Source organism: Balaenoptera borealis (assembly GCF_965194805.1).
Source record: "Balaenoptera borealis genome assembly, chromosome: 11".
NCBI classification, from domain to species: domain Eukaryota; kingdom Metazoa; phylum Chordata; class Mammalia; order Artiodactyla; family Balaenopteridae; genus Balaenoptera; species Balaenoptera borealis.
The window spans coordinates 79,725,559-79,743,248 of NC_138868.1; the positions used below are offsets into that span (position 1 = coordinate 79,725,559).

At 36.4% G+C, this 17,690-nt stretch overlaps 1 protein-coding gene across 12 annotated transcripts in view; it reads left to right on the forward strand.

Annotated features, from left to right (window-relative positions):
- The window catches only part of YAP1 (Yes1 associated transcriptional regulator), a 108,452-nt gene that overhangs the window by 85,238 nt on the left and 5,524 nt on the right, over positions 1–17,690 (forward strand). For 3 of the 12 annotated variants that reach the window (XM_082339963.1, XM_082339952.1, XM_082339956.1), the window contains 4 exons: positions 901–1,094; positions 3,965–4,012; positions 13,936–14,066; positions 17,477–17,589. In XM_082339963.1, the coding sequence (XP_082196089.1) occupies positions 901–1,094; positions 3,965–4,012; positions 13,936–14,066; positions 17,477–17,589 (486 nt within the window). The remainder of the gene's footprint in view (positions 1–900; positions 1,095–3,964; positions 4,013–13,935; positions 14,067–17,476; positions 17,590–17,690) is intronic. The other 9 variants (XM_082339953.1, XM_082339957.1, XM_082339958.1 and 6 more) reach the window with 3 other exon arrangements.

The window sequence follows — 17,690 nt, forward strand, 5'->3', positions numbered from 1 at the left end:
ACGGGCTCTAGGCACGTGGCTTCAGTAGTTGTGGCTCACAGGCTCAGTATTTGTGGCTCGTGGGCTCTAGAGCGCAGGCTCAGTAGTTGTGGCACACGGGCTTAGTTGCTCTGCGGCATGTGGGATCTTCCCGGACCAGGGCTCGAACCTGTGTTCCCTGCATTGGCAGGCGGATTCTTAACCACTGTGCCACCAGGGAAGTCCGGCAGGAGGATTCTTAACCACTACACCATCAGGGAAGTCCCATCCAGATTCTTGTAGGCTTAATTTATTATGAGCATGCATCAGATCATTTCATCTACTTGATTTATTAGAGTTATATTTAAAGATTAATAATCTTGATGAGCTTTACTGCTTAGAATGCTTTGTCTCAGTTAGAGAGATTTATTTTTAATTAAATATATACTATATTTTATAATAAGCAATGTATTCACATTATTCAAACTTGAAAAGTTATAAAAAGTGTCTCTCTTGAACTCGGTCCTTTAGTCATCCAGTTCCCCAGGTCCAGAACCAACAGATGTTAATTGCTTCTTGGCTGTCCTTCAATTCAGATTCTCTGGATATGCATGTAATATATATTCCACCTGCCCCCTTTTTTTTAATACTATCTATTCTGTACTATGCTTTTAACTTAGTATGTCTTAGACTGTTCCATGTCACTGCCTATTAGAGTTGCTTGTTTCTTTTCTCTTATGGCTGCCTTGCATCCTAGGATAACGACAAAGATGACTACAATAATAATAAATTAATGTAACCATTGTACTATGGGTGGATTTTTAGGTTATTTCTAGTCTTACTATAGAAAAGGCTATGTTGAATATCCCCAGTTGCTTTTGAATAACTAAATATCCTTTTTCTTTGCTAGTTTTTTAGGATAGATCTTCTGTTTCATTTCAGCCATGAACCAGAGAATCAGTCAGAGTGCTCCAGTGAAACAGCCACCACCCCTGGCCCCCCAGAGCCCTCAGGGAGGAGTCATGGGTGGTGGCAATTCCAACCAGCAGCAACAGATGCGGCTGCAGCAGTTGCAGATGGAGAAAGAGAGACTGCGACTGAAGCAGCAAGAACTGCTTCGGCAGGTGAGGCCACAGGTTAGAGACCAGCCTTCCACTCTTGGGGTTTTGTTTTCCTACATAAAGTTGGGTGTGTTTCATTTTGGCATTTATTAGTTACAGAGGAATGTTGTTTCTGTGAAACTAGAGTGACACAGAAACATTCTGTCCAGCTCTCGTTGTCTTAGTTTCTTAACTGGCCTTTGATCACATAGGCTATAACTTGTAAACCTGTATCACAAAGAGATGTTTTGGTCGTATTCATTGCAGTCAAGCAAAAATCGAAGGAAGAAAGGGTGCTTTTCCTCAAATATACAGGCATACCTCGGAGATATTGCCGGTCAGTTCCAGACCACCACAATAAAGCAAGTATTACAATAAAGTGAATCACATGAATTTTTTGGTTTCCCGTTGCATATGAAAATCAATGTTTACACCGTACTGTCGTCTATTAAGTGTGCAATAGCATTATGTCTTAAAATAAACAATGTAAATTGTTTATTGTAAAATTTAACGTAAATTTAAATAAATTTAATGTAAAATTAAATACCTTAATTTTAAAATACTTGATTGTTTAAAAATATTAACCATCATGTGAGCCTTCAGTGAGTCATCTTTTTGCAATAGTAACATCAAAGATCACTGATCACAGATCACCATAACAAATATAATAACAATGAAAAAGACTGAAATATTGTGAGAATTACCAAAATGTGACACCGAGGCATGAAGTGAGCAAATGTTGTTGGAGAAATGGCTCTGATAGACTTGCTAGACGCAGGGTTGCCACAAACCTTCAGTATGTTTAAAAAAAAATTGCAGTGTCTGCAAAGTGCAATAAGATGAGGTATGTCTGTACATGGAATTGCAGACTACTGTATATCTGAGGATTTCACTAAGGGGGAAACTCTGGGACATCACTTGGGGAGAAACATCTTTTACTTTAAATGAATTATTTGTCTAGGGGAATACACAATACGGTATTTCTCAAATGATAAATGTTTCAGTATTGCTGAATCTAAGATGTTTTATTTAAAACAATACAGGCTATTCCAAGTTTAGAAGATCCCACAGTGCTTTAAAATTATCTACTTATGGATATTTTTTCATGTTGGGATGGGTACGTTCTAACATTAGAGAGCTGGAAAACTTTATGACCATTTTTATCAGTTTTCTTTCAGAAATACTGTTGGTCTTTATGTGCCATAAGAATATATAATCTCTCATCTCAAAATGAATTTTTACTTTATCTTATTTCAGAGTGATAAAATCTAAGTTCAGATACTGGGAGTGTGATCTTCTCAAAGCAGTATATTTTAAAATTTTTATGTAAATATTTTGGATAATAAACATGATGTGATTTTGAAAGTGTACAAAAGGTAAATGTACAGTGAAAATGAAATCTCCTTTTCCATTTCTCTAGTTCTCTTTTCTGGTTGTAAGTAGCTATCAGTTTCTTGTATTTTTTTTTTCCCCCAGAGACATTCTCTCTGTTTGCGAACGTGAAATATACGTATCTGTACTATTTTTCCTCACCTAAATCATAGCATACCAAGTATAGGCATTAAAAATATCATTATACTCTACATTTTTGTAGCCAGGATGTAGACATTTGAACAAGGTACTTTTTTTTCATGAGTGTTCTATTTTAATAGTGTCCCGTGTTAATGGAAATACATGAACTTGAAACAGTCATTGAACTCAGATTTGGGATTTGAAGAACTGGTACCTAAGAATTAAACTAAGCCATGGAATCCCAGACAGGCACACCTTTAAACTGTTTGTGCTATCAGTAACCTGCCAGTGTAATTCTAGTGTGGTTGGCACCAAAGTGAGTAAGAAAGATGATGCCAGCATATGATGTCAAGAAGTGGTCTTGAAAGAAATATTCCCTCATCCACCTTTTAAGAAGGTAGAGAAAGGAAGCACATTAACAAGATTACTGTATCTCTGATGGACTTTTTAACATATTACTATAAAGGAAAGATATTTTTCATTTAAATAAAACTTTATCATCGGAACAAGGTAGCACCATCAAAATTATAGTTATATAGCTCTTAGAAGAAATAAAGCAATTTAAGGGTATGTTTTACGCAGCCTGTTTTCATTTTGTTGTTACTGAGTACTAGATGGCGTATGCAAATATAATTTCACATATGAATTAAAGACTACCAAAACCAAGAAACCTTATTAATAAGAAAGGTTAAAGTCTGGGAATGGGCCATCCATCATTTTGTTGTTGCCGTAGGTCAGCTCTCCCCCACCCCCTTCCCGCCCAATGGGCAAAATGCTGCTACTTATAAAATTCTTCATTCTAAAGAGTTTTTCTAAATCTTATTCTCACTCTTACTCTGGGTGATGGGTCCTAGACAGAATAGTTTCCTTTAAAGGTAACTTCTTTATTTCTTCTTTACTACCTACTGTGTTGTCTTTTCTTTTGTTGAAGTGACAGACTTGCTCTATTCTTATACTAATGGTGTATTTTTTTAAGATTTTTTTGGTTTTGTTTTTTAGCAATCAGTATAAATTCAGTATATCTTAAGTCTTTTGGCTTCCTGTGAACTTCTTCCATTGATAGTTTCTCTTATCACTGAAACATCACATTATATTTTTCCTGCTTCATCTAATATTCAGAAGTAAAGAACCTACCTGACCAATATCCAGTTTCATTTGAACCCTGACACCTAAAGTCTTACTGTCCTGTCCTCAATGCTGTTGAACACTTCTGAGGTTTCCGTGTGTTATGTGGCGACTCCGTTGGCTCCTGTCTTCCTTAGTCTGCTTCTTCTTGGGCTAGCTTGGGAATTCTGTGCTATGGTGATATGTCTGGATACAATTTGTAAGTCAGCCTACACAGCCAAACCATGTGGCTTAAAGTAATTTTTATCCATCTTATTTTTCACTCTTAGGCAATGCGGAATATCAATCCCAGCACAGCAAATTCTCCAAAATGTCAGGTAGGCTCTTATCTGATGTTTTAGCATTGAAAACAGATATTAAATTAGGAAAGAGAAAAACTTGTGCTCCAGGGGCCTGTCCTCACTGAAGATGAGCCCAGCGTAACTTTGAGGCATCTTTCTACCATGATACTTAAGTTAACATTGCTGTTCCCAGAAAGTTTACACTATCTGCTCCCTCCCCACTCCTCCCAGAGTAGTATTCAAAACTCCATTGAGGTCTTTTTTTTTCCCACATTTGATATGTAGTATATACACCCTGTCAGCCTTGAAGTGTGCCTGATTTTTTATTTGCATAGCCTAAAATAGTACTTACAGTGATTTATAGAAATTAATAATTCGAACAGTAACAAAGATAGTACAGGTTATTTACTTGGGTAGGCTACTTTAGGAAATCTTATTGAGAATTATAATCATACTACTAGGAAAGGAAAAGGTTTTTTTAGTGAACACTCCAAAGAAAGAATATTAAAATTATCAGAAGAGAAAAGGATCTACCTGAGTACTGTTTTGGGTTTCTTTGTTGGCTTTTATCAGCATTCCTCCCTGGTGAACCCAAAGGAATACTGGTTGTGAAGGTACCTGATTTAGATGGAAAGATTGTGGCCATTTTTTCCTTCTATAACATAGGCACTTATCTGACTCATGGAAAGAATCTCATTCTTGAAACCAAAGAGATTCTCTTTGTTCAGGGTTCACAGATTTGAAGGAATTAGGAGCTGGGGGATTATTGCACTTTTCTCAGATTGCCAGAAGCAACCATGGAACACCTCATATTCTGTGGAGCTCTTCTGCACTAGGCTAACAAGTGCATTGTGTTAGAATGAGCTGTGGAAGTGGGAATTGGCAGAACTCCACTCATTTTAGATACTGTTAACTTGTCCATTGGAGCACCAGATAGAATCTTCATAGAGACCAGTTAACTTAGTGAGAGGAAAATCTCTATTCATTGTCTATCTCATAAATGCCTCCTTTAATCAAGAAATCCAGGGAATAACTAATGAACGTCATCTTTGCTAAAGCAGAGCAGACACTCTTACAATGAGGACCACTAATACCACATTTGACTGGGAAGAGCACTGTGGCATTGGATCTTTATGTAAAGTGAAGACATTTTTCCTTGCTTTTTCTCTGAAGTGTTTCTTTTATTTGTAATAAATGAAGTAGAAACATAGGAGCAGAAATTAATTCAAGTGAGATTCGGGATCAAGCAAAAAGTTCTCCATGTTAAAGTGTTTTGAAATTGTTTCCTTTTTATTTTTTCCTACTAAGATCTTAAACTTTAAATCTGATAAATAAAGTAAATACCTTCAGGTCTTTATTTCATACATCAGTATAAGTGTAAACAGTTGCTCATTAAAATTATCAGGAGTTTTTAGATACTTCTTTTAGTAGTAAAGCTTTAGAAAAGTTAAGGTTTGTAAATTAAATTTCTATTAATTTTGTATGGTATTAAAATTTCAGTTGATTCCTTAGATTTGTCTAAGCCAGAGCAGGAAACCTGAAAGAGATAGGTTTTATAAAAGGTTTTTTAAATTCAACTTTGCATATGTGGAGAATAAAATACTGCCTTGTTATATAAGATTCAGTTGTCAATGTATTTACCTGGCACAATTGTGAAAATGTATGAAATTCCAGTATAGGGCTAAATTTGGAGTTGCTCAAATACCCAGAATCTGGTTGTATTTGTATCAAGCAAGTATCTGTGTTTTTCTCATCCTACATATTTTCTAGATTATCTTAAGGTAGATGCCAGGAAAGATTCCACAAAGAAGGGTCATATCTTAAGTGAAGATGCCTTTAAATAGGTTACCAGGATAATCAAGAAAGCCAGAAAGAGCTTTACAGTCTCGAAAAACAGACTGTAAAAAGGAATAATGAAGAAAAAGGGATGGATCCATTCAATACTTGAGCGCAAGGCACTCCTGTTCAGTGTTGTGGGGGGTTTGGGTTCTGTTTGTTGTTTGTTTTTACTTTCCTTATAGAAATCAGTGCAGATGAGTTAACAAGCAACATGAAATCAGTGGCATTGTTTTGTAATTATATACCGCATTTGCTGTGGGAAGGTACCAGACTTCAGAATGTTCACAAATTACTTGTTTCAAAAGCTATCCTTAAGTACTTCTGCATAGGATTAACAAAACCTGTCTGTATAGTAGGATTTTCTGGTCTTGTAAACTAGTGTCAGTATGGGTGAGGTTAATACAAAATTCTGAAAAAATGAGACAACTTTAAAGGGGTTAGTATATTTTCTTAGTTAAAAATGGAAATTATTGCCTTAATTTGTTAGGGTTTGTTGGCAGAATTTTGGAAAAACTTGTCCTCATAGAGCTTTAAATTTTTAAATTTCATTTTGATTATTCACTATTTTTGCTTCTAAAGCAATTTCTGGTCTCAGAAAAAGAAACTTTTTAAAAGTATAAACATCGTCTTTGCTCCATGAGATTCAGCATGTATGGAATGCTCAATTTTCTCTGTATAACTCTTTCTAATACATCAGTTTCTCCTCTGTGACTGGAGGGAGACCTTTGAGACAGTGGGTTAGGAATGCATCCCAGCTTCTGTTTCAAAGTCTTTTGAAACTAACACTTTGAGGAAAGATAGTTCCCCCTGAGTGTGAATGTTTTTACCTTCTGTTATGCTTAAGAATGTGGTTCTTAGTACCTGCGGTTCCCTAATACCTATGAGATCAAGCCTAAACTCTGCAACCTAGCTCATTTATGGTCTGTGGTCAGTAGCCTTCTTTCTCTCTCTCAGTTCTGGTTAAGTCAGTTACCTTCCTTCAGCCAAGTGCACTCCTCTGTCTTGTTGCCATGATTCCACTCATGAGCTTTTCCCCATAAGGAGTACCTGACTTTTCCCCTTCCCTTTTACTGATTAAGATTCTCCATTTCCTTCATAAGGCCTAGGTCAAAACGCATCCCCAAGTGCCCTCATCAGAATGCTTGAAACGACCCAGAAAATAGAAACAAGACTGCTGTGTATAAATAGCTTATCTCTGAGCAAATAATTGCTTTACTCTTCATAGAAATTATAGCTATAAATTTTTTGCAACTAATGAATATTGTGTAGTTGCCATTCCTTATGGATAGTAATAAATACACACCAGGGTCAGTTACTGGGTTAATGATGGATAAAACCCACAGTATTAATGTTGAGGATATTGTACTACACTGTCAGCCCGAAATGGTGAAGAGATTCAGATGTCCGTAGTTTTAGTCAAATAGAGCAAAATAGTACAGTACCCCTGTTCAGAGCCATGTGAAAATAATCACCACAGGTTTTTTTTTTCTGAATTTAATAATACCAAAGTTTTGGCTTTTTTTTCCTCTCCAAACTCTCTTTTATGTTAGCAGATACTAGAAAAGCTATTTCAGAATCCAATTAATACCTTTTCCAAGTTTATCTCTCTTCTTTTTGAAGTCCTAATATTGAATAAATCATAGATTCAAATGATTCTGTGAATCATTCTATGACTTTGAATCATAGATACACATCTTTTTAGCCAAAAAGGTTGTTCTGAAGTTGAAGGTACTTTGGTAAATGGCACAAATATTAAAAAACAAAAAGCATTCTAAACCTTGGCTAAATGTTTTAATAACTTCCAACATAATTAAATATTCTGTGACTGTTTAAAGCTGTGTTGGAAAATGGGGTATGGCAAGACCTATCTTGAACAGTTGGAAGAAATGGCTTTTTGTTTGTTTGTTTTTAAAATTGTTGACATAAACTGCAATTACTAAGACAAACTGTTTAAAAGATGTGTAATTTTAGAGTTATTCTTCATTTCTAAATTTGGATTTCTAGTTCGCTAAACTTACCTACCTTAAATAAATTGATTAGGTTGGAGAGGGGGGACCTTCACTTGTGTGCCATGTGTTATCCAGAAATGAAACACTCTTACATAGTATTTGCTGAAGATAAAATTGCTTTAAGAAAGTAAAGTTGACATTAATTTTATAGAATTTTCTATAAATGGAATCATAACTTTTTCATCTTAGCATGATTATTTTGAGATTCATTCATGTTGTATTTATAGTTCGTTCCTTTTTATTGCTAAGTAGTATTCCATTGTAGGGATATACTACAATTGTTTATCTGTTCACCTACTGATAGATATTTGACTTGTTTCTAAATTTTGACTTGTGTAGACATATGCTTCCATGTCTCTTGGATACTCTAAAGAATTTAATAACCTAGAGATGTTCTAAATGTTTCCAGACTACTGACTTCTTCTACTGCCTTTCTCCTTATTTTTCTAAATGATGTGAACCAAAGCATCAGTTTTATATGGAGCCAAAATACTTTACTACCAGATATATATTATCTTAAAGTATCTTTTTTACCCTATGAGAAATGATACTCCTATTTAAATGAGAGGAGAGAAATACAAAAAAGACCAATGGCTCATGGCTGCATCCTGAGTCCATAAAAGTCCGCTATATGAACCAGACAAATCATGTTTTCCTTTATAAACCATCCTGGAAAGTTCCCTCCAGACCAAGCTGGGACCATCAGTTTTACTTATAGTTGCAGATAGCTCTGACTCCACATGCGTCCCAGATTAGCTAAGATTTAGAAGCTCAATGGGAAAAGCCACCACATTTTTGTATTATTACAGAAGAAAATGAGCTAAAAATATTTGCTTCCTTTAGAAAAAGTCAAATACTCTAAAAGAACTGTTTGACCTTTGAAATACAGAAGCATGATAAATTTTGGCTGAATTTCCTATAACTTGCTTACTTCTCCATTTTTGAAAGTCTGTCAAACTGTTTATTCTGACTACCTTTGGGAAAAAGAGAAGCTTAACGAACTTGTATTTTTAGCTCAGTATTCTAATATTAGACATTTGTTCAGGATAAAAAACTCCTTAGAGATAGACATAACTTTCAACATGAAGTGTTTCAACTGAAATCAGTTTTTGTAGACAATCCAATTATGTCCCAAGGCTGATTTTTAAAACAGCTATGCCAGATTTACTCAATTACAAAGTGATGTTCATATTCATCCAAAATGTGTTTTGACAAAATTACTTTATTTCAATAGAGTGGGTTTATTCTACATAGGTACATGTAGATATATACAGGAATTATTTTTAAATGCATATAATGGAGAAAGTTTATATGAAATATTTTTGATTAAAAAATTCAGATTATTTAACTTCATTTCATACTTACCCATATTAGTTATTTTTCTCTAAAGTCACTGGCAAAAAGTCTGTGCAACTCTGAAACAAATTTTTAATATTTTACTTCTAAAATTATTAATTTTATGCAGTATGTTCACTTTCACATTTACAGTTCTTGGCTAAGGATACAAGGAATTACAAAGCTTACTCACTATGAAACCCATGATTTAACTGTTCCTCACTGGCAGCAGGACAGTTTAGGGAGGAGCTCTTTCAGTTAGTTCTGACTCCACATTCACTTTCCTTCAAAGTCTGACTAGGTAAAGCATGGAGTAGGATACTTCTGCAGATTTCCACATCTCTATATGGGGGTGTGTGTGCATGCATGTGTGTGTGTTTATGTGGAAGTGGATGTTACTGTTTTTATATTCAGTTGAACTCTGAACTTACTGATATATGTTGGGGGGGGGAAGTTGGCCTGTTTTCCTACATAATACATATGGTTTTCCTCCCCGATTTTTGACAATTTCCTTAAAATATCAACAAAAATGTTTCATCTTCCTTATTGAACCCAGTGAAATAAATTATGTTCACAGATGAAAATATTAACAAAAGAATTAATTGGGATTGACATATATACACTGATGTGTATAAAATGGATGACTAATAAGAAAAAGAAAGGAAGGAAAGAAAGAAGGAAAGGAAAGAGAGGGAGGGAGGAAGGAAGGTAGGAAGGAAAGAAGGAAGGAAGGGAGGGAGGAAGGAAGAAAGGAAGAAAGAAGAAAGAAAGAAAGAAAGAATGCCTTAGGGAGGGGGCTACCAAGTAGTCAAGTTTAGTTAAAGTAATTTTGTTTCTAGCAAATACTGAGCTATGTAAGAATATACCCATTTTTGGATGATGTATGTGCAAGTTATTATATATCAATTATACCTCAATAATACTTCAAAAATTACTTCTAATCAACCCTGGTTGGTTGGTTTTGGGGTTTTGTTTGTTTGTTTTTCCTGTAACTAGAAGTTTCAAACCTGAGCTGAATATCCATACCTGGTATATGGGTTCTATAATCTATGTATAAGTTATTTATATCATTGGCCTTATCACATTACATTTGTTTTCATGCCATATTCTTCACTATTTGGTTGATAATGCTAACACCGTCCTACCACCACCACCAGTAAATAAAGTGGCATTTTTTTCCCCTTGTTCCTTTCAAGTTCAGTTTACATGAATCCCTAGGTTAGTTACTCTTAGTCCTGGCTCAAATATAGATTTGATGAGAAGTATTTCCATAGCCTTTCAGGGGGTTGGATATCTTCTTAGGCAACTTGTAAAGATTGGCCTTCTTATTCACATCTCTAAATTACCTTTCTTTGTAAATGTGGATAGTTGGTTCTTCAGTGTCTGCTGACAGTAGAAATTCAGTTGTTAAAGGCAGCAAAAAGTAAAAATCTGATAGCTTCAAACAAGCAATGTGGCAGAATTCAAAGTAGCGAGAACATGGAGATTTTGCACATAACAATTAGCTTTAACTTCATAAAACCTTGAACAAGTGGAAACCATCAAAAAGGATAAAATAAAAGTTGTAAAAACAATATGAAAATTATAGCCAATTTATTAAGTTATTTCAGTAATGATTTATTCGCTTTGTGCTGCAAGGACTTCAAAACTAGGTACACAGAAATATGAGCATGCCTTCCCTAGGCATCAGCCTCATCCAGAGCCTATAATTTTATTCACTTTAAAATTTATTGCTTTTGGGACTTCCTTGATGGCGCAGTGGATAGGACTCCGTGCTCCCAATGCAGGGGGCCTGAGTTCGATCCCTGGTCAGGGATCTAGATCCCACACACATGCTGCAACTAAGACCCAGCGCAACCAACCAACCAACCAACCAACCAAATAAATAAATATTTTAAAAGTAAAATAAAATTTATTACTTTTAACATCCTTATATTTAAATAGCAACATAAATTCTTCAAAGTATTTAGAAGCTCTTGTTTTATGCTCCAAAGTGGTCATTCATTTATTCATTTTGTGCCCTTAAGGGACAGAGAAGAAATAATTACAATACCATGTGATAAGTGCTAAGCTCATGTTACATACATATGCTCAGGGTGTGAAAGACATATTGTCTATCTGTCTAATCTAATCCAATCCAAAGATGGAGATGGGATCATTCTGGAGAATTACCTAGAGAAGGTAACTGTGTCTTAAATAATAAGAAAGAAAAGTGTTCTAGTCAAGAGTATATGGAAGGACATGGTACCAAGAGAAAACATTTCATATTACAGACCTGCAGAGAGTGCACTTTGTTTTAAAGTCACTTCTCACTTTGTAAGGTGAAAATGGGGGCAAGGGGTGCATCAAAGATAGAAGATAGAGAAAACAAGTAAAATGGATCCCCAGAAGCTGCTAGGAATGTGGGTTGGCCTAGAACAGGAGACAGCAGAAGGGAATCCATTTTCTGAGACTGGAAGAAAAGTTATAAAGGTGATGAATGAAGATGGCTTTGGGGGAGCAGGAAGAGATGACAGGAGGATCCAGAAAACCACAGATTGTGCCTGATGACCTCAGTGTTCTTATTTAAATGGGAGAGAGCTTGAAAAAGGAAAAGCACTTAAGTGAACGGGGCTTGAGAGAGTGTGCCAGATTTGGAGTAGTAATCATGAGAATGTGAGAAAAAAGTAACCAAGGACCCAAGAAAAAAACAAAAAACAATGAGTGGTACTAAGAAGGGCCCAGCCAAGGCCAAAGACTATTAATTTATAACAGTCTGGATAGTTGTATGATTTTTCTCTAGCATTTCTTAGCAGTCTCAGTATAGAAATGAAGCAAGCACATTTTTAATATTGATTCATGGTTGGAATTTGCTGTGTTGAAATAAAATTATGTGTGTATCAGGAATCTGAAAGGTAATCATGTGTATTTAAAATGATCAGCCCTGCATTTAAACTTGTAGGGAAGGAGAGCCAATAGATTGGAATAGTAGGAGGCAGAAGAAACTGGATGGAAAGAAAAAATATGGTTCCAGAAAGCAGGATGAGTACATGTAAGATTTCTGGGGAAGAAGTTTCTAAACCAGTTCAGGGTGTGACCGAGGAAGTTAATGACTGAAATACAATGGTAAAGTGGTCAATATCATTGCAATTTAGAGAGCCAGGAATTTCAACGTTATATTACTGTATAGATTTTGTGCATGGATGTTGACAGTTCCCGGGTGATAGATGCATTTGCAATGAAGTGAAACAATGATTATTGTCCCAGACATGAGTAAAGATTGTAGAGGTAGGTTTGGTTTTGAATAGCAAGGGCTTGGCTGTACAAGTGGGTGATTGAGGTAGGTAGGGATGAAGATCACTGGAATGCAGAAATTCAAGGAACTCATGTTGAGTGAATCATCTACATAATGTATAAGTAATAAGATATAGTGGCATATCTTAAAATTAATATAATATTGAAATAGTAATGAACATAAATGGTATTTTAATATATTTGCAACAACTAGAGCATGATATGAAAATGTTTTCTATTGATGAAAAGCTGAAAAGTCAAAGGTATAGTAAATACTACTGTTTGTTGCCTATATTTATAATTGAAGAAAATGCTAGATTTTAGTTATAGGTTAATGAAAATAAAGATGTAATTTTTTTTCTCCATCCAAGTTCACAGACCCTCTGCATTCTGTCATGATCCTCCGGTTAAGAAACCCATTTAAAGCGTGGGTTATCTAGAAGGCAGAAACCTGAGTAAAAAGAAGTGGTTGTTGCATAGTCTAGAAGTGGTGGTGCAGAGCTCAGAGAATATCTCCACTGCTTCTGGACCCAGTGGTGACTGAGAGTGAGGGTGCTGGAGATGGTGTGTGCCTCAGCAAGCAGGCTTGGCTCAGGAAGGCTGCAGGGGGTGAGGTAGTATCCTTTGTGATAAAAAGCCATAGTTCAGGTCAAACCAAAGATGTCGAGGGAGAGAAAAATGATGCTCCAACAGAGTTGAGTTTATGAGAGCTTGAGAGGCACAGTGGAAATCCTCAGGGCAGGGAACAGCGAACAGATGAAAAGGTGAGGAAAAGAACCGGGTGGTAATGAAGGTGTAAGAGTTGGCCAGAGTGAGGTGAACTAGCCTTGAAGCCCCAGGCAAATATAAAGCTGAGGCCTGGAATGTTTGGAAGCACATTGAGGCAGGCCTTCTGAAACGATCAGGGTAGTAATGGCCCATAGCTTTTGCTCAGTTTCCAGGTAGAATCTTGCTGAGAAATTGTTGGATGCCCCAGAAGATAGCTCAAGATTGAAAAACCTGAAGTCAGAATGAGTTACTTGATACCAAAGTGTAAAACAGTGCAGGAGGGCAGTGAGGAGTGTTGGTGTCTTGGTAAATCACCAAATTTTGTTCTTTTGACTTTATTTTTATTACTGGTGCCAAACATATAAAACCATATGAGGGCTGTTGAGTAAAAATAAGCTTTAAGAAGAATTCTTTTTTTAAAGATCAGACTTGCCATCCTTCCCCAAAGGAGGGATTTAGGAGTGTCTGCCAGAAAAGGAAAATACCAAAAGGAAGCTAAGTAGTTAAGTATATATGTTTTGGGGTTAATAAGACTAATTAAACTTTCAGTTTATATAATTTAATGTTTAATCACTTGAAATGGATAGAAGAACCTGGTCCTTCTGATTGGGAAACTCATTAACTTTTAGATGTTAATACTTCAGCTTTATATGTACAAGTTTATTACTTTAAACCTAACGATAAATTTGTTAATCAATAGATTGATTCTGTTTATTTGTGTTGATTTTTTTCTAGGAATTAGCTCTCCGTAGCCAGTTACCAACACTGGAGCAGGATGGTGGGACTCAAAATCCAGTATCTTCTCCTGGGATGTCTCAGGAATTGAGAACAATGACGACCAATAGCTCAGATCCCTTTCTTAACAGGTTGGTAAGAGTTGCTACTGGCCAACATCTGAAAAAGATCATAGTTTTAAGGTGATTCTCCTTAGTACTTGTAATAAGCTGTTTGAACATCTTTGTGGGCCAAAAACCATAGCTGTAAATGAATCTCTCCATAAATGGCTAGTACAGTAAAACTTGAGGATTGAAAGCTGGCTCATGTGAGAGGAAATGAGTTGTTGAGACTTGTAGAGGGGATACTTATTCACAGTCATGTGTTTGCTTGTGCCTATACTGTTGAAAAACAGTTACTTGCAGAATCATGAAGGAACATGTGAATGCCTTTCTATAAAAGCAAATGAACTGCATCTTAAAGCTACTTAGGGCTGCATCGTAAGGATCATTAGAAGGCATTTTCCACGTAAGTGTTCAGCCTGAGAGGTTTCACTGCAGGAGCGCTGTAAGGCCTCATGTTCTTAAGGGCTGTAGGTCAAGGAGATAAAAAGGAAGGTTGTGCCTCTTTCAAATAATGTATTAATATTAAAGAGTATTGAAAGTAACATAGTTTAAGGATGATTTTTAGTGAGTTACCACAAATCTTGGGTTTCAGGCATATTGCAAAGATGTTATTATATGTAGGGCTATGTTGAAAAATGCAAGTGGAGACGGAACATATTCTTTGCCTAGAAGGCCGTTTAAAATTAAGATTTGACTACAATTCTTTCTTCTAGATTGTCAAATATTTATGGAGTTTGAGCTTTTTAAAATAAGGAACAAATGCTTTCTGGTCTTGGCTTTTGTTTTTTTTTTTAACCAATTTTAAACAGTGTACTTTTTAAAACATTTAGAGGTATTTTTGTTTAAGAAGGCTATAATGCTACCCTTTCCATTCTCACCAACTGAATTGAAAACATCCTGATCCTAAGAAAAACAAAATACCTTGTCATACCAAAATATTTAGTACAATAGAATTTTCTGTCATTTGCTCTGTCTTAAGGTTAGTGCTGGTGCCCTAATTGGTAAGTTTGCTTTCAAAGGCCATCTAAAATGTATTTAAGTTTGTATTTACTCTTCTGACATATGCAGTTTAAAGTTCTGCCAAAAATTGAGTGTATTTATTTAAGACTGTAGTTCTAAGCTTAAACTGAGGTTAATTAGGAAAGGTCATAGCCACAGAACTTTCTTTTCCACAAAGGAAATTTCAGATCAATATAATTGCAGTACCCATCTTATTGAAGGCCTGTATTGATCCAGGGATAAAATTAGACCATTTGGGAAAAAAATGGATAGACTGCATATCCTCCTGATAGTCATTTGTGCAGATTCTTTCTTAAAACTTTTGATAAGAGCTGAGCTACAGTTTAAAATTCTATTTTCTGGTAAAGATCACAGGGTGGAACATTACCAGTGTTGTTAGTCTCAGGGCAAAACCCCATGTCTACTCTCTGTAATACCCCCAGTTTCTAAAACACACATCTGACTATAACATTTTTCTTTTCAGAAACTCTTGATGGTTTCCCCACTGCCCATTATTCGATTTATACATATTCCTTAAGCTCTAAACACTTGTTCCCCTAACTTGCCATGGAGTTGACTCTTAGTAGTGGTGGAACATCCCCTCATCTCCCTTTTACTCTGAGCTCTTTCAAGGCCAGCTCCCACGTCCCCTTCCATGAAACCTTTCCCCTGTACTTTTCAAGCTTACTCCTCTTTGTTCTGAAAGCACTTTGCTCACGTAGCCCTTGTATATGATTCATTAATGGGTTTGTTCACCTCCCTCCCTGAAGTTGTGAGCCTCTCAGAAAGCATCAGTTGTAGATTTTTGTTGTCGTTAACCTCTGTATCCTCAGACTAGTCTAATCCCTATCGCGTAGTAGCAGATGCTCAGTGAATGTTTATTGAAGGGAGGTGGGGGGCTGCAGGGAGCAGTTCCTAATCAGGGAAATGGCCTTGTGAACTCTGTCCTCAGGAGTGCCCATGTGCCTCCCCTGAGGCTTGGAAAGAACTCTGAACAACTGTGTAAATTCAGCTATTCTGTAACAGAGTCTTGAGTGTCTCGATATGTGCTCCGTGCTTAGCAGTGGGAATAGAGTGATGACTAGGACCAGGCCCTTGTCCCAGATCAAGACAGGCAAAATAAAAACAAACCACATCCTGAGACCTTCTCCAAAGTAGCTGCATTGTATACAAATGGTCTCAGAGGCAAATGTGTGTTTTCTTGGATCTGTGTGAGGCTTTTGAATCTTGCCAAAATCTGACAGAAGCATTAAACTAGTGGTTGCAATATACAGAGTGAAGGGGAGGGAGAACAAGGCAAGTGCATTGAGTAAGTTAGGAAAGAAATTTAGGGGGCTGAGCTTTCGACCTTGAGCAACTGTTAAAGCTTGTTCTTAAAGCTTAGTTATTTTTTGTTTAACTTTTGTGTAAGCTAAACAGCTGTTTAAGTGTCTAAGCTGTGGGGAAAGTTAGAGTTTGCACTGTACTCAGAGACCATTAAGAACAATTGCCTTTATTTCACACTTTGCCATAAGATTTTCTAGAATTAGTAGAGCCCCCAGTTTTACAGGCGATGCCACCTGGTGTCTGCGTGCTACTAGGTTAGGAGAGTGTCGTATTTATGAAAGTAATAGTCTAAGGATATTTACCATACTTGTATGTAAATCTGTGATACTTTTCATTTAGCCTAAAGTAAAAATCTGTCTTGGCTCATATTTTTCTGTTTTTCTCAAGGTATGTGCCTTGTAGTTTTTTTGTTTTTTGTTTTTAATCTTTCCTTCAACTGGAACTCTCAGGACTCCTATCTCATGCTAAGGTGTTTGTTTGTGGCTCCCCGCCTTTCCCAAACAGAAACAAGGAGATCAAGCTAGGGAGTTCAGTTCTTATCGGCAGTGACTCATCTGTTTTGGCCCAGTCCAAAAAGAAATTCTGGTTCTTTATTTTGGTTTGATTTTTCTGGCTTAAACTCTCTGCATGAGAGCTAGGAATTTAGCATGAATCTAGTGCAGACCTGTCTCACCACCCACCTGGAGGTTGTGTTTTGACCTATGCCTGTGACCACTGCCACTTGGGGAATTGAGACCTTGTAACAAATGAGCCATGTGGAGCCCCTAGATTCAAATGATACTAGAGAATATCTACACAGAGAATTTTCTGTCACCTAGGAAAACTGGAAATATCTTTCTTTTCCCTTATTGCCACCAAGCCCAGAACCTTAGGAGAAGTTTTGGCCCCCTAAAGTTGCCAGTTTCGATTAGGATTAACTTGTCTGTTTCACCTCATAGCAAAAGAGCTTTGTATGGGCCCTGAAGGAGGGTGCTTGTTTCAGATGCTGCAGGGCAAGAATTTTCACTAATCCTCTTTGAGAATCATGTTGGTACTCAGCAGGTGTTTATATTTTTACCTTGAAATCATTTCTTAAATTTTTTGTGTTGGTCTTTAACTCTCATTCTTTGTAGTGGCACCTATCACTCTCGAGATGAGAGCACAGACAGCGGACTAAGCATGAGCAGCTACAGTGTCCCTCGGACCCCAGACGACTTCTTGAACAGTGTTGATGAAATGGATACAGGTTGGTATTCTTTATTCCTCTTGGTAATCTAGCTTTCAGTCAGAAATAGTCATTGTATTACCAGGTCTAATTAAACTATTGTGAGCAAAGATTATTCAGAA